The sequence below is a fragment of the Camelus dromedarius genome, chromosome 19, assembly GCF_036321535.1.
Source record: "Camelus dromedarius isolate mCamDro1 chromosome 19, mCamDro1.pat, whole genome shotgun sequence".
Taxonomy (NCBI): domain Eukaryota; kingdom Metazoa; phylum Chordata; class Mammalia; order Artiodactyla; family Camelidae; genus Camelus; species Camelus dromedarius.
Window position 1 is genome coordinate 27,661,931 of NC_087454.1, and position 27,426 is coordinate 27,689,356.

Genomic DNA, 27,426 nt, shown 5'->3' on the forward strand with positions numbered 1-27,426 from the left:
TCTTTTAAAAAAATGTGTCACTCATTAAGATTTTGAGTATTGTTCCTCAAGCCCCATTTTCCCCATGAGCCCTGTGGTTTTTATTGTGCAATTTTGCATGGTGCAGTGATTTTTAGGAACGTGCACGTCACATTATAATGCAGAACTGACTATATATGGGGCAGAGACCAAAGGGCCCATAAGGCATAAAGTATTTACTGGCCCTTTATAGACAAGGCTTGACAACCCCTGCTTAAGACCATTGATTTCTGCCTTCTTTACTCCATGCAGTCTAGAAATAGGTTTTTGCCCATCCCAATCCAAGAAGCCAAAGCCAGTTTTATTCCAGAATCTTTATTAAGGTAGCATGATGGTCCTGAGCCACCAGCCTGGACCTGTGGCCTCAGGAAAGACCTGTGTCAACAGGGCTTCTGCCCCCCTCTCCAGACAGGGAGCTCAGTCACCTCCAGGTCATCCCTGCTTCATCCCCCACCCTGGAGGACCAGGCAGAGGACCAAAGGGAGAGGAGGGCACGGCCCCACCGCAGGCTGTAGCAGCTCCTCGGCCACACAGGTCCTCCAGCCAGTAGCAGAGGGGAGGGATGCAGCAACCACCAGGGTCACCACCACTTTTGGGGTAAATGGGCCCCACCACACCCTCTTATACTCAAAGCAATTAATAAATTAAAACAACCTCTTCCTTCGGCAGTGCCCCTCCCCCCCTTCCCCTCAATCACACAGGAGAAGCTGAGCAGAAAGCAAAGCAAGGAGGTTGGTTCCTGCCCCTCAGACAGAGGCCGGGCCCCTCCCTCTAGGAGCAGCTGTGAGCACGGATTATGCAGGGGCCTCCAAGTGCCTTGAGAAGAGATGTCCAGATTCTCCTCACACACGTCTAGAACATCTGAGGGTTCTTCAGAAAGACCCCAATCTAAATGTATTAAGTAGAAGGTGCAACACCTTTACAAGGCACCAGGGCATTTTGGCAGTTGAGAGCCCCAGGGATAAGGGAGCTCCCAAAACGATTGCTGGTACGGGTACTTTACCAACTTCAATTTCATCTCTGGTCAGCCTCAGCCTGGCCCATCCCCAGCTAGAATGGGAAGGAGCTGACCTGGTTAGATGCAGGGAGAAGGAGTCGTCTGGCCACCAGATGCAGCTGGATGGGCCCCTTAGTGCACACTGAGGGATAGGTAGGACCTGACCCCTTCGGCTCACAAGGGGTGAGTAAGGAGGAGCCCCCTCGGGCTTCAGATGTGGCGTGGTTCCTTCCTGCTGGCAGGGAGGGGGGTGGCAGTGTCCCCTCCTCTGCTGTTGGAGGCCACTCGAGGGGGCCTCTCTGGTGCTACAGGTGGATGGCTGTGACATCTGTGGGAGTGCTGGTCTGGCTGGGCCCCTGGCTGCTGGAGCCCCTGGGGGCTTTGGGCGCGGGGCTGGGGGAGGTCTGGGCGGCTTCCCTGAGGCTCTCTCTGAGGGCAGCTTCAATCTGCTCCTGACAGGCCCGCAGGCAGTCCTAGGAACAGGGGGGGAACAGTGAGGAAGGTGCACTTCCCTCCCCCCATAGCATCTGGCAACAGGTACAGGAGGACGCCTCCCAGCACACAGGGAAGTCTGGGGAGTTTAGGCCACAGCCCAACCCCAGGAATCAGCCTTCAATTCTCAGAAACTGGCAAGAGGATGTGGCAAGAGGGTGTGAGAGCAGCCAGGCATCTGACACCAAATGCCCTACCACCCCCACTTCTGCACACCATTTGGTAAGAAAAGGGTACCCAGGGACGGTGACCTTCAGCCCACCCAAGATGCTCTTCTCCAGACCAAGGAAGGAGATAAAAGGCCACAGAAGCCCTAAGGGCGGGGAACTTGAAATCAGGAGTGGGGACCGGATTAGGGATGGACCGCTCCCTCTGCTGGAGGCTCAGGGAATAGCTTTGTCTCGTGAACTGAGGCCACTGCCCAGCACTCACCACTTCAGTGCCCGTGATCCCTGCCAGCAGCTCCGTGAGCTCGTCCCCAGATGTGGAGCAGGCACCCAGGCCTTGCACTGCAGCCCCAATGCTGCCTGTAGCGATCATGGATGGCGGGTACATGGCAAAGGTGTAATCTTGGAAAGAGGAAGAGGGAACCATGAGGCAAGGAAGATTTCAAGGATAACAACCAGCATGTACTTTCTATTCCCCAGAAAGTGCCCAGGAGTATGAACAGAGCAGCGATGTACTGGAAAATGCCGGCAGTGAGTGGTGCAAGACAGCAGCAGGGGCAAGAGGCAGGAAAGGAGGGCTCTCCTAGACAGGGTTGGGGTCATGGTGTCCATAAGTGGTCTTGGCCAGTGACCAGGGAGTGAGTCTCACCCTGGTGTGGACACAAAATTAGGGTTAAGAGAACAGAGTCTGCTCCCAACTTAGTCACTGTGAGACCCTGGGCTAGTCATTCCTCTCTAAGTACTTGGTGTCCACACCTGCATACCGGGGCGGGGGTATCTCTGAGATCCCATACAACTCTTATGTTCTGCTGCTTTTCTGTATTGAGGCTGGGGGCTGACGGTATAATTTTTACAAATGAAATTTGAGAAGAGTATAAACCACAATCTCCTAGTTACCCCTCACCCTTTCAAGTCTGGTTTCCCCAGCTTGGCAAAAATGCGTGTAGGATTCTTACCTGTAGCACAGAGGGCCAGAAAAGTCTGGGCATGCTTTTTGACCAAGGCCTGTCGGTCACGGGGCAGAGAGAGCCGGTGCAGAATCAGGGCCAGGAAATCATGGGCAATGACCGCGGCCAGGTCCCACTTGAGCTTCCCCAGGACCAGCACCTCCCAGTCCTGGAGGTTGAGGAAGAGGGTGGGGTCAGTGGCTAAAGGGAAGGGGAGAGAGTAAAACGAAGTCTCACGGTGAAGGAAGCCCATCATACTTGAAGATCAGGACTGGAATACTGCTTGAGTTGAGGGACTGGCACTGTGGAATGGGGAGTCCAGGGCAAGGAAGCAGTGGGGGCACTTGCTTTGAGCATCTACTGATTATTTCCTGTGTACCAAAACCACATGCTTCATGTGGATTCCTCTCTTAATCCTGCTGGTTTATCTTTTGGAGGCCAATAATCCAGGCCACCTCCTGATGTCCTCTGAGCACCTCTCCAGCCAGGGCTGAAAGACAAGACTGCAGCAGCAGACACCACCAGCACCACCATGCACTTGAGGCTCCTCTGGTGTTAAGCAGAAAGACTCCATAATCCCAAGAATTTGTCAGAGGGGGATCACCACCAGCCTCTCCCCTAACTCAGCATCCTAGCCAAGTCCACACCTTTTGAAGAAATTGGGGTGAGCATGAGGCCACACCTCCTGTGACACAGCCACTGAGCCAACCCTGAGGTTCCTCAAAGTGGAGGTTGCCCAACCCAACCCACATCCCCTTGGTGGGACATCAGGGGTGGGTCCTGAGATAGAGCACCCTACTCCACCCATCTGGCTGGAACCCAGAGTGCCAAGCACCGTTTCAGTCTCAGGAAGAGAAGTGTAAGCCAAGCAAGACAGGATGGGTCCAAATGATCCCTGATGGACCAAACCATCTCACCACCTGCCCTAGCCTACCACTGCTAGATCCTGGAGGGAGGCTGGGAGCCCCACCCCAATCCACTGGTCTGGGTTTCCCAGCCGGGGCCCCATTTCTGAGTTGCACACATGAGGATTTCTTCATTGTTTTATCTCAGGAAGGAACTCATGGGTTTGACCCCTTACTGAGGTCACAATGGCAACCCGACCCAACCTCTTTTAGGCCCCCAGTCCCAGCTGTCCTGCTCCAGGCCCCCGCCTAGGTGTCATCCTCTTCAATCTCTCACAGAGCCCCACAGAAAACACCCTGGTCTGGAGCCAGAAGTTGGGCAGAGAAGCTAGTGTTCTATTCCCAGTGCTTGTCCCAGTGGTGTAACTCCTAACTCCAAAGTGAGCAGAAAGCACCTAGCCTCCAAGGAAACACCTGGAAGGCAACTTGCAGTGGGGCTCTCCCTGTGGGGAGGAAGGGTGCTACATGAGGGATGGCAGCCACCTTACTCTATCCAGCCAACTCTTGAGAATCTCAGTGGAGAACATACCTTTAGCAGCTTCCCTCACATCCCTAACCTAAGAGGCCACCTGAGCTAGCTAGAACACCCAAGCTCTCCTCATCAGCCTCAGTGCGATGCGGAGGCAGGACCCTCTCCTTCTCTGGGCCCCAACCTTCTCTGTGGCTCAGGGATTTGGACTGACTGGAGCTCTCTGAAGTCCTGTCCAGCTCTGACCTTCTAGGAAGTCTAGGAGCTCCACCCCCAAGCTCAGACCCAGGGAGTGGGGGACGAGGACTTTTTGCCTGTTCTGAAAAATTCCCCTCACATAAAGGCACACACACACCATCCCAATCTTCTCACCGAAAGGAAGTCCCCTTCTACCCTCTAGCCCAAACCCCTCCAAAAACATCTTGCTCACTAGCCCTGGAAACCAGCTCCACATTCAGACTTGCCAAAAACTACCAGATTCATCACAAAGAGCTGTGGGGCCTCCCAGATTCCCAACTCTGGCCTCCTACTCCCATCTCTGAGAGCTACTTGGCAGGAAGAGGAATCCTGTTCCTCGACAAGCAGCACTCGGGGGCCCCAGTACCCTGGCTTCCCGGCCAGCCAATCACAGTAGCCTGCACGCTGCCCTCCTCCCCGGGAGATGGGGCCCAGAGACTCCTCTCCGGGTCAGGAGAAGACTTGGCTGCTGTAGAGCAAGGTGGAGGAAGGTGCCAGCTCACCCTTCTCCCTGGGGCCTCCCCTCCACGCCCCCCAGGGAGAGGATCTGCATGCCCTAAATAACCTCTTCCAGATCCAGGCAGCTCCCCCACCTTCTCTCCAGGCTCAGTTGGGGAAGAGAGCCGGTGACTCCCCTGCCCTGCCCTGGGGAAGCGCCCAGCCCAAGTTCCCAGCAAGAGGCCCAGGGAGCCACTTCCCAAACCACAGGAGTGACAGCAGCTCCCCACAGGGTTATGAAAGACCTTGGTCAGAGTGGGTGGGCTGGGGGAGAGGGCATCATTATCACATCGGAAGCAGCTGTAGCTCAGCCCCCTGTCTGTCCCTCAGCCCTGGCCTTTGGCTAAAGGGGAAAGGAGAGATGATTCCACCAGGCCTGCCTGAAGCAGCTGCTCAAGTTCCTCAGACTGAGGCTAGGGAACAGAGGGTTAGGAAGGAGCTGTCTCCTCTGGGATATAAAAGGAAGCAAAGAAGGTGGGATGAAACTTCTTGGCCCTTCCTTAGAGCAACCAGGGCCTGCCTTTAATCTGATCTGGGAGGCTTTTCGATCACAAAGTCCACACTGGGATAAAGACTCAACCAAGGCAGCCCCCTCCCCCACATGAAGCACATTCCACTCCCCCACTCCAGTGGGGGTGCGTAGGCATGTCCTGCTGCTGCCAATAAATAACTCATGGTGGCTGTGTAAACCCAGAGGCAAAGTGCTAGTGAGAGCAGACATGCAGTTTGACTTGTTGCTATCTGGGGGAAAGACCAGGAAGGAGTGGCACCCCCTGGAGGTCAGGAGAAGGGGAGTTAGTTCATGCTGGCAGCCCAAGCCTGGGCGGGGGCTACCCTGACCATCACACCACACTGTCCCATATTTTGTCGCCCCTCCCACCCCCAAAAAAGGTCTCTGCTACCCTCCCCAGGAGCAGAAAGGCCCTTGAGGTCTTAGCTTTCCTTTTCCTGGTAGGTGAGGAGGCTGTGTGTGTTGGGGGTGGGGAGAGCTATGCACGCACCCGCAGCTGGCGGGGAGAGACAGAGTGGTCGGTGTAGATGCACAGTTTTTCGATGGTCAGGGGCGTGGTCTCGCGCAGCTTGGAGGCCAGCAGCATGCAGACCGCACCCAGGAGCTGCAACTGCGCCTTTCGGGTGGGGACGCAGGACAGGTAGCGATCCAGGTAGTTCATGGCCAGGGGGAAGACTTCCTCCTCACAGCGCTGCTCCTCACACACCTGGGGGAGGGCGCACAGTCACTTCTGGGGCAGGGGCATAGGAAACGCAGCAGCACTAAAGGGGGAGGGGGGCGCGCTGAAAGGAAGTGGAATTGGGAGCAAGAATGGGAGGTGGGTAGGTTTACTTACAGTGACAACGACTAAAACGCAGGATGCGCCTTCCCCAAGGTGAGCCCCCCCTCCACTTCCTCTGCGTTGCCTCCTTCCCCCTCGAGGGGGCTGGGGGTATGCCAGAGGCTCTCTTACTTAAGGATTCCAAACTGAGACTGCCCTCCCCCATACCCAGGGTCAGGGGGGCACAAAAGTCACCCACGGTAGCCAGAGAACTGGGACCTTACCCCCATTACCGCCACCCAGTGCACACACCCAAAGGGAAGGGAGGAGACTCCAGCCGCTGCCTCCCGCACTTTTCATTTCCCTGACTGCCGGAACAGCGCGCACCACCCCCACCGCCTTCCCCGCCAGAACCCCGCGACAGACACAGAAACCGGCTCTGCGGCGGGGGCAGCAGCGCCCAGGGTTTTCCAGGCGCGCTCTCCAGAGAGGACCGGGCCGGGGAGCGAGGCAGGAGACGCTGAGAGAAGCCGGAGGGGAGAAGGTGGCCCCTGTCCCGCTTCCCGACCCGAACAGAGGATTAGTTAGGGTGCCAAACGACTGGCAGTCAGAGTTTGGGTTGTTGAAGTGAAAGAAAGGGACACCACGGAGGCAGCCGGCTAGGGTCCCTGAGTGAAAGGCCAGGCCCCGGGGATCTGCGCCACAGAAACATCTTGCTGATCGTTGTTGGGACCAGGATATCCCAACAGGGCGGCCCCGGGATGTCCGGAGCCGGGGACAGAGGTGGCGGGGGAGGGGAGACCCGTCTCGGCGGTACCTCCAGCATCCAGTACGCCAGCATCTTCCGCATGTGCGGCTTGATCTCCCTTTGCACACATTGGAAGTAGGAGGCGCGGGGCACGTAGCGCTCCTCCAAGCGGAGCAAGCTCTGCAGGACACGCTGGTCCCCCAGCAGCCGCGGGTCCGGCCCGGCCCGGGGCGCGTGTCGGGTGCCCTCGCAGCACAGCAGCTCCATACTCGGGCAGCGCACGGGCAGGCCGAGAGTGCGGGCTCGCGAGCCAGAACGCAGACAGCGGGCCGGAGAGCGCGGGGCGCGGGTCTGGTGCTGGCGCTGGCGCTGGCGCTGGCACTGCGCGGCCGAGCCTCAGCCCGCCCCCGCCGCCGAGCGCGCCGCTTCCCTGACAGGCGCCCCGCCCCTCGCGACCAAGTAGCAACCGTGGAATGCTTGGACGTCGCGACGTTCCAAGGGGCGGGGCCTCCGACGCCCGGACGGAAAGGGCTGGCGGGCGCTCCCCCTCCCCCCGGGCGGCCGCATTGGTCGGCGGGGCGCGGGCCGGTCGGCTTCCGGGCGCTCCGGGTCCTTCTGACCACCCAGTGGAGAGTTCTTTAGAGGTGGGCCTCTTCCCCACCTTCGAGCCCTCCCATTTTGCTTCTCTGACTAGTCGCCCAGGAAGAACTTTTCTCCAAAGGTTATTCATTCATTTGTCAAACTCTGCTTCACCCTCTCCTTGCTCTAGGAAATATAATAATAAAATAGCTAATTCTTAAAAAACAAAAAAAGCTAGTTCTTAGTGGACTGTTCTAAGCACTTATTAAATCTTCACGAAAAGGCTATGAGGTCTTACGCCGATTTTGCAGTTGAGGAAACTGAAGCACAGTAACTAACAATACCTAGTCTGCGGCAGAGCTAGGATTGGGAAGCTGGCAGTCGGCTCCAGAATCTTTGCTCTACACCACTGCTACTTTAACTGATCCCCAGAACAGCAACGTTCGCATCTCCTGAGAGCTGGATAGAAATGCAGACTTTCAGGCCCATCCCGGACCAGCTGGATGAAAATCTGCATCTCAACAAGATCCCCGGTGATTCCTGTGCATATTAAAGTGAGAAGAACTAGTCAAAATCAGCACATTTCAGAAATACAACAGGGCAGAAAGGCCATGGATTCAAGGCCTCACCTTGTCATTAAGTTGGCTGTGTGGCCTTGGACAAACCCTGAAGTCGGCCTTAGTTTCTGTTTGAGGAAAACATGGGCAGAGAAACTAGATCCTTTCTGGAGGAGTTTCTTGCTCAGACTCTATAAAATCTTCCAATTTCCATTTCTTCTACCGCTCAAACTTTGGGAGTTTGCAGTTTTCCCAAAGCTGGATTCCACATGACCAGGAGGCAAACACAAGCCTCCAGTAATGCTCCAAATGGCAAGAGGCCATGGGGGATCCCTGCCTCTCCTGGGGGTCTTCCAAGGAGAGGAGACATGAAGTCAGTTACTAAAAAAAAAAAAAAAAGATATCCTATTGAAGAGGCAAGTTCTATACTAAGCATTTTCTCAATTAATTGTACTTTTTTATTTAATACTTTTTTGGTTATTTTCGTATCATGGAAATATTCATCTGCATTGTAGAAAACTTAGAAAATACAGATAAGCCATACAAAAGGAAATAAGTACTTGAAATTTCAGCATGCAGATATACCTTTAAAATGTGTTTATTTTTCTAAAATTATTCTATGAATAAACATTTTTAAATGAGATTGGTGCAAACTATTTTGTAAGCTTTTTCACTAAAAAGTATAATGTTAACACTTTTTCCATGTCATTAAATATTCTACATTATTTTTAATGGCTACATAGTATACCACTGAGTACGTGTACCATAATGTATTTTACCAAATCTCTATTGTTGGAAATTGAGGTTTTTTCTAGTTCTTCCCTATTAGAAACAATACTGTAAAATATTTTTGTGGTAGTATCTTTGTGCACACTCATGATTATTTCTAGAAGTGAATTAATTTCTAGAAGTGGAATTTCTCAATCTGAGGTTGTGAAACATTCTAAGGCTTTTGATACAGTTCTTATTACCAAATTTCCCTGCTGAAAGGCTGAACCAATCTAATGAACAAACATTAGATACCTATTTTAAAAAACAAAAGCTACCAACTAGTGAGATGAAAAGTGCTTTATTAGTAATGTGTATAAATTTTTAAATTCAAGAGCTCTGTGTCAGCATGAATGTGTGCTGTTTACCTTGTCTGATTTGTAAGTCCTTTACTCTTGTCTTCTAAAATACAAACAAGTTTCTTTAGCTAATTAATCATTGCATTGCACTCTTTCATTAAAGAGAACAATGAATTTAAAATTACAAAGATTAGATATGAAGGTATGGAGAGGCAAAGATGCTGAAGTATTTAGAGGCTTTTAGGGTGCAGAAGGACTAAAAAAAAGTGGCTTTTGAAGTTAAGTACATAACCAGAAACCAGACCTGTCCTGAAGCAAGATGTTTCTTAACTTTCAGAATTATTGAGTAGGACTATTCAGGTCAGAAGATTGTGCATCTTTGATGAGAGAGTAAATTACCAGAAATTTTTTTCAGTTTTATTGGGATGTAATTGATATATATCAATTATATTAAGGTATACAACATAATGATTTGATATATGTATTTGCTGCAAAATAAGTTTAGTTAATATTTATCACCTCATCTAGTTAGTTTTCTTTCTTGTGATGAAAACTTTTAAGAAGTTTTTAAAACTTTTAAGTCTTAGCCGCTTTCAGGTAAACAACACAGTATCATTAACTATGGTAACCATGCTGGATATCACACACCCCCAAATTTATCTATCTTATAACTAAGTTTGTACCTTTTGACCGCCTTCACCATTTCCCATATTGTGCACCCTCTGCCTTTGACAACCACCAACCTGCTCTATGCATTTTATAAGTTTGGTTTTCTTATATTATAGATTCCACATATAAGTGACATCATACAATACTTGTCTTTCTCTGACTTATTTCACACAGCATAATGCCCTCAAAGTTTATCCATGCTGTTGCAAATGGCAAGATTTTCTTCTTTTTTATGGCTAAATAATACTTCACTGTGTATATATATGCCACACTTTCTTAATAAGGAAAGAAAACTGGTGAGATGAAAAGTGATTTATTAGTAACAATATTTTGACATATTATTATTCCATACTTACATTTCTTATGTAAATTAATTATCTATTCACGCCCTTTGCCCAGTCTTTTGTAGGGATGCTTGTTTTTTCCTATTGATTTATGAGTGCTCTTACATTTGAAGGATGTGAACCTTTTTTCATATTTTTTGTCATATATTTTGCAAAAAAAATTTTAGCTCATTGTTTGCCTTTCATTTTTGGCTCCTGGTGGATTTCTTTTCCAACAAATAGAAGGTTTTTATTTTTATGTAGCCTTATCTCTAATCGTTTCTTTAATGATTTTCGTCTTTGAATCATGTCTTCCTCACTCTAAAATTATAGAAATACTAGAAGAAAATGTAGGAAATATTTATAGACGATTTTTTTTATCACCAAGGGAGCTTGTTGAAAATGTAGATTTCTGGGCCCTGCCTCAGGGCATTTCATTCTGTAATGAGGCCCCAAAAATCTGAAAAAAAACCCTGCACTTTCAAGAGTATATACTATAAAAGTTTGGGTTTTTTAAATGTGTAAATCGTTACATTTATTTAGCGTATCATATTAAGTGGGGCTCTAGGCTTATTTTTCCCAAATTATCACCCAGTATGTCCCATGGTACTGATTTAACAGTTTGTTCTTTATTTCACTCACTTCCCTGCTGTAAGCAACCCTGGGCCTAGTTCTTGCAAATTAGATGCTGTCCTGTTTCATTCATTTAATGGCCAAAGACTTTTCACTGGGAACTGACCCTCAGAATTCCTGCCACTTTTGTCTGAAGAAACTTACCTGATCTTTATCCCAATGTCAGGCACAAACGTGCTTAAGAAAGACACTAAAAGCTCTTTAATCTAAAGTAACCACAGTCTTCCACTTCTAGAGAGACCTGGCCTTCAATTACAGCAAGAGGGATTTAAGTTAGATAGCAGAGAAAACCCCAGTTAAACGATGATACAGGAAAGAGGAAAGAGTAACAGACTCTTCTCTGCAGACCTCTAAAAATGTGACAGGGCCTCTCATTGCCCTCTGCATCTCCTCAATTCCCCCGACCATCACTTGTCAGCCCATTTATCCTCTCTGCTCAGTTTATTTTTTCACCCTTCCAGGTCCAGCTTAGATCCAACCTCCTCCAGTAAGCCTTCCTAGACTAATCCAGCCACAGGAACCAACACTAGCCTCCAGGCTCCTGCAGATCCCACTGCTGGTTGTGGACCTGCTCTCTCCCCCTAGCCGGAATATAAGTTCCTGGAAAGGGGAAGACAGTCCACAAGTACTGAGATCCAACTATGTGCCAGGCACTGGGCACGGTGTTTACAAGCCACCATCTCACCCTCTGAGAATTATTTTCATATGGGAAAATTGAAGTACAAGGGAATTAAATAACTTACTTAAGGTCTATTTAGCTCCTCCGAAAAGATACCCTTTTTCATGCTGTCCTGCGTCTCCTTAAGGACTGCGTCCTGTATGCCTGTCTCCCCTGCAGGACCCAGCACTCTGCTGCAATCACCAACAATATTATCAGCCCTTTCTGCAGGGGTCACTGTGTTCCAGGCACTGTATGTACCTGATAGGTAATAAATCATCTCACTTTCACATCAACCTTAGAAGTATACTATTATTTCCCCCCATTTTACAAAAAAGGAAACCGTGACTCCAAGTGGCTAAATAATGTGTCCATGGTCACGAAGCTAGTAAGTGGTAGGTCGGATTCAATCCAGGCAGTCTGGCTGCAGAGTCCATGCTCTTAACTATTTTATTCTGCTGCCTCTTGTGCTGGTCCAGGAGTGCCTGCTGAGTTACTGAGGAAGGGGCCCACAGAGACTGCCCAGTCCTGGAAGCTAGGGGGTGAGCCTGCACCCCAGGGAAGGGGGCTCCTGGCGAGCAGGGTGTTTTGAGGGATACCTCTGCCTCACTCTGGGCCGGGACTGCCAGGCCTGGAGCAGAGTCATCCTGGACCTCCAGGCCAAGATCAGCTACAAGCCATCTGTCCTCTAAAGAGGCAGGTGAACTCAACACAGGGCCAGGGCAGAGTTCCGGGAAGGTTGGCTGATCTGCTTGGGAACTTCAGTCACCTCCACTTCAAAGGAACAGGGGCTCTCCCTGTATTTTCATAAAAGAAAAGGAAAAAAAAAAAAAAAAGACAAAGCACTGACCAGAGCCAATATGGAGGAGGAGCCTCTGCCCAGGTGCATTCACTTAGAAAAAGTTGCTCAATGAAATGGCAAATTAGAGGAGGGGTGGGAATGGAATGTCACCGGTCAGATGAAAAGCCCCAGGGAGGAAGGATACAATGCTTTCTTCCTCCTCTTCTTCCTTCTCCCACTCCTCTTCCTCTTCATCCCTGAAAGGTCCCCATCTGAGAACTAAGGGGGTGAACAGGAGAGGCGAGACCCCTCACCCCACGGGCTACATTCTATGGCTCAGTTACCTTCAGACTCACTGAGCTGACTGGTAGAGGCAAGGCAGCCTGGGTAGGGGCTGGGGAAAGGCTGAGAGGTCAGGCTGCTTGCATCCAAAGCGTGGCTCCACTGGAGCCTCTCAGTCGGTTCCTGTTTTGTCCAATGAGGATGGTAATACCTTCACCCCACAGAGGAGTTCTGAGGACTGAATGAGCAGAACGCATCTTGCCCGTGCTTGGCGCACTGCATTCAAAGACAGTAAGTTTGTTGTTATTATTACTGTTACTCCCTCCCCCAAGGAATACACTTTCTCCTATAAACATACACCTGGAACCCCTCAGAGAAAAGCAAAAGTTTGAGCAGCAGAAGCCCGCCTGGAAAGGCAGCCCTAGCAAACTTAGTTGGTGGAGGTGGTGAATCCTGCAGGGCCAGGGGCCATGCCACTCTGCCACTCTGCCCTCCCTGGCTGTGTGACTTTGGGCAAACTATACCACCTCTCTGTGTCTTAGCTTCCTTTTCTGAAAATGGGGATGATAGTAATACCTCCCCGAAGAGTGACTGTGAGGATGAAATGCACTCATTAGTCTAAAACACACAGGACAGTAGCAGGCATATGGTGAGCTATTTTTCAAAAAGTTTGTTGTGATTGCGGCACTTAAAGGCACGAGCTTCTTTATGTGTGTGGACTATTTATGATAATAAATGTAACACAGTGGATGTGGAGGCACAAGGAAAATAAAAACTGCCAGGGATTACTACGGTGGTGGTGAAGATGTGGCAAATTCTTTGCTTCAAAAAGGATGGAGAAGAGAGGGTTCTGGTCATTGAAACAATCCAGTATACTAAAAGTGGTCCGATATGCCGTTACCGGATTGCCTAGTTTTCCGGGAAGTGGAGAAACTTCTACGAATATTATTTCCCCCCAGCTTTTTACTTTGAAATATTTCAAACCTTCAGGAAAGCTGCAGGAGAACAGTGAACACGAACACACCCTTCACCTAAATTCCTATGTGTGTTTTGTTGAACTATTTGAGACCTACTTACAGACATCATGACTCCTTATCCCTACATATTTCAGCCTGTGTCTCCTAAGAATGCAACAACAATCCCAATTAGAAACTTTACGCTCATACAATACCACAATCTATATACAAAGTTCCCCAGCTGTTCCAGTAATATCCTTTCATAGCTTTTTTTCTTTCTCAGCCCAAGATCCAATCAAGATCATGTTCGCATTGTTACCTCTTTAACCTCCTTCACTCTAGAACAGTTCCTGACCCTTTAAAAAAAAAAAAAGTTTTTGCTAACTCTGGTATTTTTGAAAGGCAATTGTTTATACACAGTGTGCTTCAATTTGGATTTTTCTGATTGTTTTCTCCCGATCAGATGAAGAGCTATTACGTAGTGATGTTGTGGCTAAATGCATATTTTATAGTGGACAAATCAAGCATTAAACCAAGGTGTATATAAAAATAGATAAAAAACAAATTTCTTCTGTAGAGCACAGGGAACTACATTCAGTATCTTATAATAACCTTTAATGAGAAAGAATATGAAAACGAATATATGTATATATATGCATGACTGGGACATTTCTGCTGTACACCAGAATCTGACACATGGTAACTGACTATACTTCAATTAAAAAAAAAAAAGTGAACATAATTTTGTTTTTTCTTTGAGGATTCAGGAGACACTTCAGGGCTGACAGAAATCCAGTCAAAATGACTATTCTGAGCATCTGTACTACAATATTTCAGATCAGTAATCTTCAAAACTCTTTGTTCATCTATTCCTCATTAAAAACTGAGCATACTCTTCCAATAGATATAGAATACTTAATTTATAAACTATGTTCAAACCTGCCACTCTTAAGATAGTATATGTACATTATAGAACATACTAAGAAATTTTAAAGGATAAGGTAAAAATACATAGAATAACATTTTTTCACATTTTCTTCCCTCTCTACAATGGAATGCCTTCTGTCCAGAATTTGCCATTATTTGTCTATACGGCTCCCAAGACAAGCTTCTTTATTGATCAAGAAACTCCCTCTGAGCCTGGATGGGCCTTAAAAACGTCAACAGAGCACTCTGGGCAGTGCTACCAAATTAGAGCTGGCATGTGAGTTGACCTGTTTTCTGTTCTGTTTTACCTGGGAGGCTGCCTTCTCGGCAACTCCCCACTGGGGTCCAACAAGCACCTTTAGACTCAACTTCTCCCAAACGGAGATCCTAAGCTTTCCCCCGAGAAGTCTGCTCCTCCTACCAGCTTCCCCATATCAGCGCATGGCAACTCCATGCTTCCAACTGCTCAGGCCGAAACACTCGGTGTCATCCTTGACCCCACTCTTTCAAATCCCACATCCATCCACCAGCAGAGCAGGGAGGGTCTATTTTGAGAATATGTCCAGAATCCACCCTTTTTTCTTCTGGTCCTCTGAAACCTCCCTGGTCCAAATTCAATCCTCCCTTGTCCTTACTGGTCTCCCATCACTCATTTCTGGTTGATGCTATGTCCAAAATAAATCTCCAGTCGTTGCCTTTTCTCTGTCTCCACTGCTACCATCCTGGTCTAAGTGGCATCACCTCTCGCCTGGGTTGGGGTAGCAGCCTCCAGATGGGCATCCCTGGTCTGCCCTTGCCCCTTGCAGTCCAGTCTCAACACAGCAGCCCTAAGTGGCTCTCCACTCACTCCTGTGATTGTCTCACTCATTCTGCTCTGGCCACAGGGGTCTCCTCCACATATGTTCCCTTTGTATTTGTTGTTCCATCTGCCTGGAATGTTTTGCCCTCAATATCCGCATGGCCTCTCCCTCACTTCCTTTGGCTTTATCTCAAGTCATATTCCTCATATGGCCTCTCCCGGCCATCCTACCCCAACCCTTACTCTTTCTGGGCCCTTTCATTGCTTTATTTCTCTGCTTACCACTAACCCCTAACTTACCTCTTTATGCTTTACCTACATGTTCTGTTTATAGTTTGTCCACTCCCTTGCTACCCCACCAAAACAAAACGGTGCCTGGTTCATAGTTGGTGTTCAAAAAATCTTTTTTTGAATGAATCAGTGAACACATGAATGAGACAAACTGGATGTAAGAAAAACACCAGCACAAACCATGTGAAAAATGGCAACTCATTCGTAGTCAGGGGGCCAGTGGGGAGGGGTGGGGCTGGGTGCAGTGCACAGCATGTGTCCCCCCACAAAGCCAGGGGGTGCTGCGTAGCCCCAGTCTTTTGCTACACTGTGGTAATGAGTGTCACATACATTTCCTTTGTCTCCAAGGCACACACGTGCTCTACAGACTGGATCTGACGGGTGGGGAGCAGTTTGCAATCTCTGGTACATATATTGTTTGTGAAAAGAAAGTTCAGGTACTGGCCTGAGCCTGTCAGGTCTCTCCTTATCACAAAATTAGAGCACAGCCTCTACAGTCACACCTGTGCTTCTGCTCCCTCATGCTGGCCTGTCTGATTCTGAAGAAATGAAATGAGGCTTTCCCGCCCAATCATTCTTTGAGGCTCCTGCTCCACAGCTAAGGGTGAGGTGAGATCTGAGCCTCAGATGTGGATGTGTAACGTGCTACAGCAAAACACCTGGCAAAGACACCTGGTCTTTGGGCTCTCAGCTGGGAAGCAAGGAAGCCAGCCTTCTTCATTCTAGGCACGAGATAAGCATCGTGAGAAGTCAGAAGGCTCTGGCGTCAGGCTGATGCCCGGCTCTGCCATTTGCCAGCTGTGTGATCTTGGGCAGGTTTTACTTAACTTCTCTGTCTTTGGCTTCTCATCTACAAAATGGGGAGAGTAACAGCACGTGCCTCAGAGGGTGGCTACAAGGATTAATACGTGGAAGGCGCCTACAGCGGTGCCAGGCTCCTAGTAAGTGCTCAATAAAGGGAGCTGTGATCATTAACCGTCCACACTGACTGGCACCTCTTGGCACCAAATCCTGGGTCAGAGATGAGAAGCCTCCATTTTGAGAGCTTCCAGCCTGGAGGAGATGATGATGGTAATCCTGTATCATAGAGAATCCTGAGATTAAGACAGAAGACTTCTCTACCTGGACATCTGCAACAGCCACCAGAGGTCGGCAGGGTGGTTTGTGTGTGATGGGATGGCTGGCTGCAGGGGGAGGGTGCGGGCCGGTGTTTCAGGTCACCTGAATTCCATGAGAGCCTATGGCACAAGAAGGGGCACTGAGGGAGCTCAGGAGTACACGGGGCAGCAGAAGGCCGACGCAGGAAGGGGGCACCCAGAGAAAGTGTAGGCCCCAGCCATGGGCCACCCACCCATGGTAGCACACCGGAGAATTCGCAGTAGTAATAATAATAATAGATTCACTTGCTGAGCACCTTCTCTTAGCCAGGCACTGAGGCCTTCACCAGTGCACCCTGTGAGTCCAGGTGCTGCTACTCCCCTCCTATGACAGCCGGGCACAGGGAGACACAGGGAAGTTAGGTAATGCCCAACGCCGGACAGCTGGCCAGTGGCTTAGTTTGGGTTCCCCAGAAGCAGACTCTGAGACAAGGAATCAAGTGAAGTAATATAGCTGGGGGGTGGGGGGATTCCAGGAAGCCCTCGAGAGTAGGGAAATGAGACGGGAAAGGAAGGAGGCCAGTAAAGAGGGCGTCACTGAGTGAGCTACCACTGTGGGCAAAGGGAGCTCGGTCCCGCTAGGGAGCTCTGGGAGGTGATGGGCCACACATGGAAAGTGCGTGCCCGGAGTGCCAGCTTCTGAGGTAGGGGTGAGGGAGCGAGGACACCTGTCCACCAACTCCAGCGGCCTGGCCTGCGGTTGAAGACTGCAGGGGACGGAGGGAGGGGTCTGGAATCAGTCACGAGCACGTCCAGCCTTCCTGCACAGGGTGGGCACAGTGGGCCCTGACAGCTGGAACAGCTATCCAACAAAGTGACAAGGCTGGCGCTTGGAAGGGGGCTGCTGCGCTCTGGAATGTGAGGTCCGTGGACATCTGGGTGGAGACCGGCCGCGTGTGCTGCCTCATCAGAGCTGGGGTTCGGACACAGTCAGGTGCCAGATAAGCCTGAATAAATATTTTTAACAGTTTTGAGCTCACTTTAAAGTTGTGTGTGTCTGTGTACCAGAACCTCAAACCTGGGATTTTATCAACCTTCCTTTTAAGATATACTTATTTAATGAAAAACTGTTAATTCTGAAACTATTGCATAAACAGTAGCAGAGAAGGCACATGAATGTGGCAGTTACGAGGGTTGCAGGTAAATGACAGACAATTGGGAATTCGTGGAAGAGGAAAAAACAGACCAGGCAAGAACCTCAACTCTGGGAGCCTGTTTCCCCATCTATTCAAGGGGCTAACAAGAGCCCAGACTGCTTAGAGGGTGGTTCTGAGCCCAGATGAGGCAATGCTCGAGTTAACAAGCACCAAGCAAACTGTGCTGTGCTGTGCTGGGCAGATCTAATGGGTGATTCCCAGGAACACCACAGAGAACCAGGAAGGAAGGAAACTCCTATCTTGCCCCCTTTGTGTGACTCTCAAAAGCCTCCACTATCGCCACCCCAACTTCGGCCTTGCAAACAGAACCGAGATTTGGTTGCAGTATCAGATGGTTGTTTCAATGGACCCCCCAACACACATTCCCTTGCTCTCAGAGGTTGAATCTAAATTACTCCAAACCAAATCATGATACTTCCATAGGTGGTTTAGGAAAGGGCAGTTCCATATTCTGGCCAGTAAGTTGTGAAGTAAGTCTACCAAGTGGCTTCAATAAATGAAGTACAAGAGGAAAACAGATTCATTTCTGCCTCATGTGAGAATGGAGTAAGATATGTTAATATGCTCACTATGCGCCAAGCACCAGTCTGAGTTTTTTCAAAAACCTAATTGATTTAATCCATATAATATTAAACTTCTGAGGTAAAGCACTATTATTATCCCTTTTGACAGAGAAGTTAAGCAGTTGACCCAACATCATATAGCTTTGGGATCTGAAACCAGGTTTGGCTACAGAATCCACACTCTTAACCATATTGCTGTGATGCCTGGAGCAGCTGCAGCCATCTTGCAATGCTGAGAGAAGGAGCTAACTAACACCTGAGAATGATAGCTGAAAGAGCAGAGCAAATTTCTCTTCCCGATGTTGTTGAGCTGCTGAATTAACCAATCTTGGAATCACCTACCTCTGGACTTTTTGTGATGTGTGAGATAGTGTATTTTTCTTATTGCTTAAGCTACTTTACCTCCCACAAAAGTTTCTTTCTCTATTTTCATTCACATGATGGGACAGACTTCAATAGCAAACAAGCAAAGAGTTCTAGCAAACATTCAAGAAGAAAGTAATTTCAATCTCAAACTCTTTCAGAGAATATAAAAAGAAGATTCACTTCTCAATTCATTTTTAGTGTAACTTTGATTCCAAAACCAAACAAGAACAATATGAAAAAAGAAAATTACATTTAGGAACATGAATGCAAAATCCTAAGCAAGATATTAGCAAACTGACTGCAGCAATATATAAAAGGGCAATATGTTATTGACTTTATACCAAAAATGCATGGTATTTTATTATTTTGAAAAAGTCAATATAATCCATCACACTAAAAGATTAAAGGGAAAAAAAACACGATCGCATGAACAGATGCCAAAAAACTTTTTGATAAAATTCAATATCCATTTACAATAAGAAAAATCTCTTGGCAAATTAGGGATAGAGGAAAACTCCCTTAGTCTAATATAGGGCATCTAATAAAACCCTACAGTGAATATCTTACTTAGCAGTGATATATCGAAAGTAAACTAGGCCAAGTACCAAACATGCCAAGCCAGGGGACAGAACTTTGAAGGCCTTAGGAAAGGCTGGGAAAGACCAAGGGGTACACGTTCCTCCATGACTAACCTAGCCAGTTCTTTGTTCTCAAGGCCACCCGTTCCCAATGTTCTCAAGGTAGACCATCATCTTCCCACCCTTCTCTTAATTTGTACATTTTTCATGAGTAGCACAACCTTTCTTAAGAGTCCTCAGATTTTAAGCCCTGGTGCCATCTTGGATTTCTTCCTTTCTTGGGCTCCCTGTATCCAATTAGTTAACTGGCCCAACAAAACCATTCCCTGAAGCTCACTTAGACCCCACCCTTCCCATTCCTCCAGCAGGCTTTTAGCAAATTTTGAGAACTTTGCCACCAAAGTAAACCCCCTTGACAGCAGAGACAATTCATCTCTCTTGAGGAATCTGGCCACATAATCTAAAATTGCCTTCTGCAAACCTGAAATGTATTTCACATCTAATATTCTGCCTTAGAAATGTATATATATTTGGAATCTTGTCCATAATACAGTCATAATTGTTATAATATAAAAATAATGCTTTAAATTACTTATGGTTAAAGGCAATGAAACTCCGTGGAAGCCACTGTGTATCAGAAGACTGACTGAAGGAGTTTCCCACCCTCTTTTGAAAGGCTAGGCCTACGTTACTATTGCAAAAGCTTCTCTGACAGCCTCTCGGTCTTTACCCTGCTTCCAGATCGATCCAGGATCAGTGGCCCCCAGCCATCAGATTAATCTCTCACAGACACTCCTTTCATCTCCAGTCCAAGGACCTGCTTATCAGGTCAAATTTAAAAGTCAACTAGCCTGGCTTTTAAAGTTCCCCTTCATCAGGGCCAAGGCACCCAATCCCATTTTATCTCGGCTGGAGCATTCAGCCCACTACGGGCCTTATCACCCACCCCTGGCATCATGCCCCTTTCTTCAAATCTAGCGTCTTCCTTCAAGGCCTAGCTCCTGGCCCACCAATTCCAGGAAGCTTCCAGGGTTGCAGGATTGAAAGATACAGGGCAATTTAGAGCCAGAAGGATTGACAGGGCACAGAGAGGAGAACCGACTTGCCCAAGGGCACACAGCCAGTTAAAGATTGTGATAAATTGTACTTGGATTTTCTCCCAAAGATTGGGAACTCCTGGGGTACCACATCTTTTTATTACCAAATTTCATTCACTTCCTGTAGGATAAAGACACGTACTCTGGGTTCCAGACTTGCTGCTAGGCAAAACCCCCCTGCTTGGAAGGCCTTTTTCCCTTCCACCTTTCTTTCCTCAGCCCTGCACACTTGCAAAATCCAGCTTAAGATTTTCAAATTGTAGGTTACTTACTTTTTCCTTTTAAAATTGTCATTAGAGGGGGGAGGGCATAGCTCAAGTGGTATAGCGCATGCTCAGCATGCATGAGGTCCTGGGTTCAGTTCCCTGTACCTCCGTTAAATAAATTAAAAATAAAATAAAGTAGTCATTAGTGTTGTTATAACACTGAGCAAAAAAAAACTTTTTTTTAGAAAAGATCCATGCTTCCTCCAAACTCACAAATCCAAGCCAGATGACCATTCTATTTTTTTTTTTTTTACATTCCCTCCAGGAGAGTTTGTATCATTCATTCTTTCATTCATTCATTTATTCCACAGATCTTTATTGACACCATATCAAATGCCAGAATTCTCCTGGGGCCAGGAACAATTCAAGGACAAATAAGATAGTTCTTTTCTCTTGAAGAGAATATAATCTCCTGGGGGAAAATAAAATGTGCTTTGCTTTGCTTTCCTTCTTAATAATTTACCTTTACTTGATTCTTTAATTGACTCAAGTATGTGGGTTTGGGGCTTTGACTCATAATGTGGCCAGAAAGTTCTCTGAAATCAGGAATTGAATCTTTTAATTTCTTTTGTAACTAAGTAGAATATGTTCCAGTTAGTACTGGTTGTCCTGGTATGATTCTTAATGGTGCACCCTTCACTCTCAAAAGTATCTCAGTTTGGAATAACAAACGTTGGTGAGGATGAGAAATTGGAGCCCTTGTACGCTGCTGATGGGAATGTAAAATGGTGCCGCCACTCTGGAAAACACTTCAGCAGTTCCTCAAAATGTTAAACACACAGTTACCATATAACTTAGCAATTCTACTCCTAAGGATATACCCAAGAAAAAATGAGAACATGTATCTTCACAAAAACTTATATACAAATATCAGAGCATTATTATTAATGATAGCCAAAAAGTGGAAGCAACCCAAATGTCTATCAACATATGAACAAATATAATTCCTATAACGTGGTCTGTCCATACAATGGAATATCATTCAGTCATTCATAAAAGGAATGATGTACTGGTGCATGCCACAAGAAGAATGAACCCTGAAAGCCTTATGGTAAGTGAAAGAAGCCAACCCAAAGACCACACATCATATGATTCCATTTATATGAATTGTTAAGAATACGCAAATCTATACAGGCAGAAAATAGACTCGTGGTTGCCTAGAGCTGGGGTGGCGATGCTAATGGGTGCTGAGTTTCTTTTTCTTTGGGGTGATGAAAATGTTCTAAAATTGGATTATGGTGATGATTGTACAAGTCTCTCTATATATACTCAAAACCACTGAGGTGTATACTTTATATAGTTGAATTCTATGAAATGAAAATTATAATCTCAGTAAGACTTTTAAAAAAGCATTTAAAAGTTTGGATAATAAATTATATGGTCACCTTTTACCTAGGGAGGCCTGAGCATGAGTGATTGAGCGCATAGGGGCTTCTGAGTTAGACCTGGGCCTGAATCCTACCTCCACCACTTCCTTGTGTGACAGGGGTGAAATGATCTGATTCCTCATCTGCAAAATAGGGGAGTCACGTCTGCCTCTGAGGCTTACAGTAATGTAAGGAAGGTTATGCATGAAAAGTGCGAGGAGTCTCCCCTCCCCCAGCCCCCCGCCAATCTCATGTTCAAAGTGCAACTTTTAGTAGGTATTTCACTGGGAAAAATCCGATCCAGAATGGATGGGTCAAGCAAGCCCAAAGCAACTCAAGATTCAGGGAGCAAGTTTTACCCACTCCATAAAACGAGATGTTCCCCTTAAAAAAGAACTCAAGGAGAAGCAGCAGACCAAGGGCACCGCTGCCACCCATTCTGCTTGGTCATCAGCCCCCTTCGATGGTGTTTGGTCCCTACAGCGTGCAACGCCCTCAGCTGAGCTCCTTGGAGGGCAATGGGGGAGAAGTCAGGATTCCCACTTTCACGAGCTTCTGCTCAGCAGTGAGTGGGAGGCTGGTCGTTTGCAGAGGAAGAAAGCAGCCCGCACAAAGGCCATGTAAACAAGCCCAGGCTGACCGGAAGCACCCCTGGTCTGAGTGCCTCTGAGCAGATAACCCAGACTAGGTCAACCGAGCACCCTCCCTGAGAAGTGCTCTCGGTGGCCTGCCAGCGGGTGCTGAGGTGTGTCAAATGGTCCCAGTGACGCCTTAATCAAAATACTCATCCCCGGGCTCCTCCTTCCTCCACCTGCCTCTAGAACTACAAACATCTCCTAGGGCTTAAGGCCCTGGGTTTTCTCCTCGAACGTACACCTCTGAGACCTCCCCCTATTCCTTCAGCCTTAGCTGTCATGTTTCTCCAGCTCTAACCTCCATCCCAAACTCCCAGCCCACACCCCTACCTGGATGTCACACAGATGCCTCGAAATGCAAGCTACTCAAAACCTATCCTTCCCTCTTTTTGCATTCTGTGTCAGTGAGCCCTGATCCACGGGATCACCCAAGCTGAAAATGCTGGCATTATTCTTTCTTAGCTCCTCTTGCTCTGAGTTTCCACATGAACCTATAACCACATCCTGTGACCTCCACTTGCAAAGTGTCTCTGGAATCTGGCTCCTCCACTCAAGACTCAGGCGCTCCCACCAAACCCTAGTGCTGCTGCAACAGTCTCTTCCCACTGGTCTCTCTACCTGCATTCACCCTCTCCAGCCTGTTCCCCACTATTGCCCAAACACTCTTTCAAAAACTTCAGGAATGCACACATGCTTCCTTTGCTTCTTAAAACCTAAAAATCTCTATGTCTACAGGGAAAAATCCAGACCACTTATCTGAAATGGACATGCAAAGTCAGCCATTAAAAACAAAAAGGCTGCCATGATCTACCCTAAATTTGCCCTCTAACCTTATCTCCTCTCCCGAAAAACACACCCCCTCCTCCTGCCTATACTCCAGAGCCACTGCATAGTCCAACACGATGCTTCTGCTCAGCTCACACACTTCTTTCTGCCTAAAAACCCCATCCCCACCTCTCTTGAAATGCTCCAGGTCCTTCAAGTTCAGCTCATATACCACCTCTGCAAAGATGCTCACCCCAGTTCCTCCTGCTGAAGTCTACAGGAAGCTGCGGGGTGAGACAGAACCCACAGAGGCCACTCTGACTATGGACCAGCTAGGGGGAATTTACTTTGGTCAAGTCACCGTAATTCGGGGTCTGGTCCTGAGATTTGCAGGAAAAAGCATGTTTTTTGGAGGCTGCCTGGAAAGTAGACACAACCTAATTGTCTTCAATAGAGGCCACAGAAAGAAACAGAGAGACAAAACAGAAAAACAGCCACAGGTGAACCTGACTACAGAGCCAGCTGATCAGCCCGTGCCATCCCTGACCCCTGACATGAGAAACCAAACTCCATCCAGAGTCTCGCATGATGAACAGAGCCAGCCTGCCCTCAGCCACGGCATCGAATGTGACCCACAAAATACAGTGTAGAAGAACAGCTGACAGCACATGTCAAGAGTTAGGAGAACTGGGCTTGAAACCCAGCGCTGCTACTTACTCTGTGACTTTGGATGACCTAACCTAGACTCTTGGTCTCCTCATCTGTCACATGGGGCTAGTGATCCCCCTTTGTCCTGGCTCTTCCATCTGCCTGGACCACTCTTGCCCTAGATTCCCACACAGCTCCCTTCCCCTGCTCTCATGCCTCTGCTCAATCTTCACCTTTTCTGAGAGGCTTTCCCAACCTTCCTAGATAAATTGGGAATCCCTTCCCCCACCTCCAGCATTCCCATCCTCCTTTCCCTGCCACATCCCCAGTGCCTGGATCAGGGCTTGGCCAGAGGGAAGTGTTCAATAAATACAGTAGAACTGATGAATGACACGTAGCTGACCCATGGAGGTGTGAGGATGTAAAGTGTACAGAACTGTGCTCGACCCACACCAAGCAATATTATACTTTATTAGGAGAGCCTCCAACTGAGAGCCTGTCCCATACCAGGCACCCAGAGATGCCCACTAGGAGTTGAGGGCTCAGAGTCTCATTGGAAAAACAGAAACCTTGGGAGGAGACCACCCATTCCAGCCTGTGTATGTGTGTGTGTGTGTGTCACCTAGCGAAGACAGTGATGCTTAGTGAGGTGTGAGAACCTGAAATATCTGCTGTGTGTCTCAGCACTGCCAGCAGGTAGGGTGCAAGACAGGACAGCGGCTAGAACAGAGGCTGGACAGGAGGCAGGGCAGATCTGGGAGGGCTCTTGGTAGCAGCAGAATCGGAGTTGTGCCCCAAAGGCAATGAAGCGCTATTAAAGGGTTGAATCTGGACCAGAACCTGAGGACAGAAGCACTGGGAGCTTGGGGAGGAGGAAGCTGAGTGAGCAGTTAAGAGGGTCTTGTAATAACTGGGTGAGAAATTCCAAGGGCAGCTTATGACAACAAAAGAAATGCAGGAGACAGAATCACTGGAACTCGGTGGCCATGGTGGGGGGGTGGGGGGGCTAGTCCAGGATGACCCTTGGGATCCTGGCTTTGGCAATTTGAGGGAAGGTGTTTCTATTTCCTTGCATTAGGAATCTAAGTGGGAGAACAGATTTAGGGGAAAAAATTCTCTATTTCACAGGTTACTTTTGAAGTATCCACATTCAAGTGAGATCCCACAGCAACTCAACATAATACATAGAGCCATTTATAGGGTTCTTACTGTGTGCTTGGGGGGGCTAGTCTCTTTTATAATTTTATGTTATTATTGAAGTATAGTCAACTTACAACGTGTTAATTTCTGGTGTACAGCATAGTGATTCATTTATACATATATATATTCCTTTTCATATTCTTTTTCATTATAGACCATTACAAGATATTGAATATAGTTCCCTGTGCTATACAGTAGGTGCTTGTTGTTTATTTTATATATAGTAGTTAGTATCTGCAAATCCTGAACTCCTAATTTCTCTCTCCCCACCTCCTTTGCCCCCTGGTAACTGTAAGTTTGTTTTCTATGTCTGTGAGTCTGTCTCTGTTTTGTAAATAGGTTAATTTGTGACTTTTTTTTTTTTTTTAGATTCCACATATAAGCGTTATATGGTATTTTTCTTTCTCTTTTTGGCTTACTTCACTTAATATGACAATCTCCATCCAGGTCCATCCATGTTGCCACAAATAAGCCTAGTCTATTTTCAGTCTCACAACAATCATTTGAGGTAGGCATTACTATCCCATTTCACAGATAAAGAAACTGAGACAAAAAAAAACTATAATGTAACTTCTAAGGTCCACAGCAGCCAAGGGCCCAGCTAGGATGTGAATTCTGGTCCTGGCTGCAGACATCCGCCCCTCTCCCCGACCTTAACCTTGATGCCTTGAGTCCGAACGTCAGGTGTACACATCTCTGAAGTCCTCAGCACAGGCAACCAAGCCCCGGACTGGAGGCTGCCACCTGAATGTGGGGGAGCGCAGTGCAGAGACCACCCACATTTAAGGGGCAGGTGGAGAAAGAGGAGCCTTGGAAGGAAACAACATCCAGAGAGGTCGGGAGAGAAGGAAGAAAGTCAAGGGAAAGGGTTGATGCCAGATTTCAATGCTGCCAGAGGTCAGCAAGGCCGGGACCCCTCCCTCATCCCACACAGTGTCAGACTTATGGGCCCAAGCACCCCCCAGCCCCACTGACGCATTCTTTCTTTAGATATGTTAATAGAGGCCACGGGTTAAGGTCGAGCCTTCCTTGGCTCTGGAAGCCTCTGTGTATCTTTAAATCAGTTTGCATATCTTTGCTCTGACCCATTATGTATTGATTTTATAGTTTACATCAGAGCAGATGATCTTCATTTCCATTTCTGGTAAGTGTCTTCCAGGCTGGCCTCCTGCAGTGTGAGATGTAGCAAAAATATGTTAGGCCTTTAGACTCAGATGGGGATTAAAACATGGGCTTTGCTGTGTGACCTTGACTCTCAGTGTTCTTACATATAAAATGAGGATCATATTAGCTGCCTGGAGGGGTGGTTCTGAGGGGGAGAAATGCAATACCATGTCCAGTTTATGGTATGTGCTGTAATGACTGCGTTGTCTCCATTTACCACTTGGCCCCATTCCTGATCACCTGGTGAGCTTGGGAGGGATTCTGATGCCCCTGTTCCACCCCTAGACCTGGGTATCAGACTCTCTAGGCATAAGGCCTAGGTTCTGTATGTTTATCCCTAGGTGATTATGAAACCCATCTAGGGCTGAGAGCCAGAAGCCCCCGTCTAGCCAGAAATGACTCTCCTTTCCCTGTTGTCCATGTATCTTGACACTGAATTTCTCAGTCTATCTGTAAACTCCCTCTCAGAAGGCACACCTCTCTATCCCAGGGTTGGACATTCTCAGAGAGCAACCCCCTCCTAGGATGAAATGCGGTTATTCCCAAATCAACAATCTATTGAGTCATGCCTCTTATCCATTTACAAGAATCTCATTTTCAAAGGGCAGCCCGGGGCTTTTTAATTTATTAATGTATTTCCCTCATTCACAGTTACCCCTTCAGCTCTCTACAACATGAATAGTTGAGAATTCACACACATTCTGGGGTGAGATTAGAACACATGAAAAGAGAGGAAGTTAGCATGACTCCACCCTACTCTCCTCCAGGTATTAATCTCTGCGTCATAATTAATAACAAGAACAACAACAGTTATACAGCAGTTACTGGGCGCCAAGCGTAGTTCTAAATGCTCTACATGAATTGGTTTTGTTAATCCTCAAATTCATTGTTGTCTCCACTTTTCAGAGGAGGGAAACTGAGGCACCAAGAGGTGAAGTGACTTGCCCAAAGTCACACAGCTAGGAGGAGGCAGAGGCAGAACTGGGGCCCAGATCATCTGGGTCCAGGATCTGGATTTAATGATTTAAGGACAAGCTAAGGAGACTTGGGCTGAGCAAGCCCTGTGCAACGAGAGATCACCGAAGAACTGACGCTGTCCCCAGGCCTGGGGAGGAGTCGGGGGTGGGGGGAGGGCAGAGTCCCAGGAAACCAGAATGGGGGTCACAGCTGACCACAGGCCAAAGGCTTCCTG

General features: G+C 47.7%; 1 protein-coding gene across 2 annotated transcripts in view; it reads right to left on the reverse strand.

Moving 5' to 3' along the window:
- Nucleotides 1–317: 317 nt before the first annotated feature.
- CCND3 (cyclin D3) overlaps nt 318–27,426 on the reverse strand; it is a 77,026-nt gene continuing 49,917 nt past the window's right edge. Inside the window, exons 1-5 of one of the 2 annotated variants that reach the window (XM_010977334.3) lie at nt 6,819–7,157; nt 5,732–5,947; nt 2,631–2,790; nt 1,940–2,076; nt 318–1,488 (exon numbers count right to left, since the gene is read on the reverse strand). In XM_010977334.3, coding sequence (XP_010975636.1) covers nt 1,321–1,488; nt 1,940–2,076; nt 2,631–2,790; nt 5,732–5,947; nt 6,819–7,016 — 879 coding nt within the window. In that variant the 5' untranslated portion in view covers nt 7,017–7,157 and the 3' untranslated portion in view covers nt 318–1,320. Of the gene's footprint in view, nt 1,489–1,939; nt 2,077–2,630; nt 2,791–5,731; nt 5,948–6,818; nt 7,158–27,426 lie in introns of those variants that run through there. The other variant, XM_031434709.2, reaches the window with a different exon arrangement.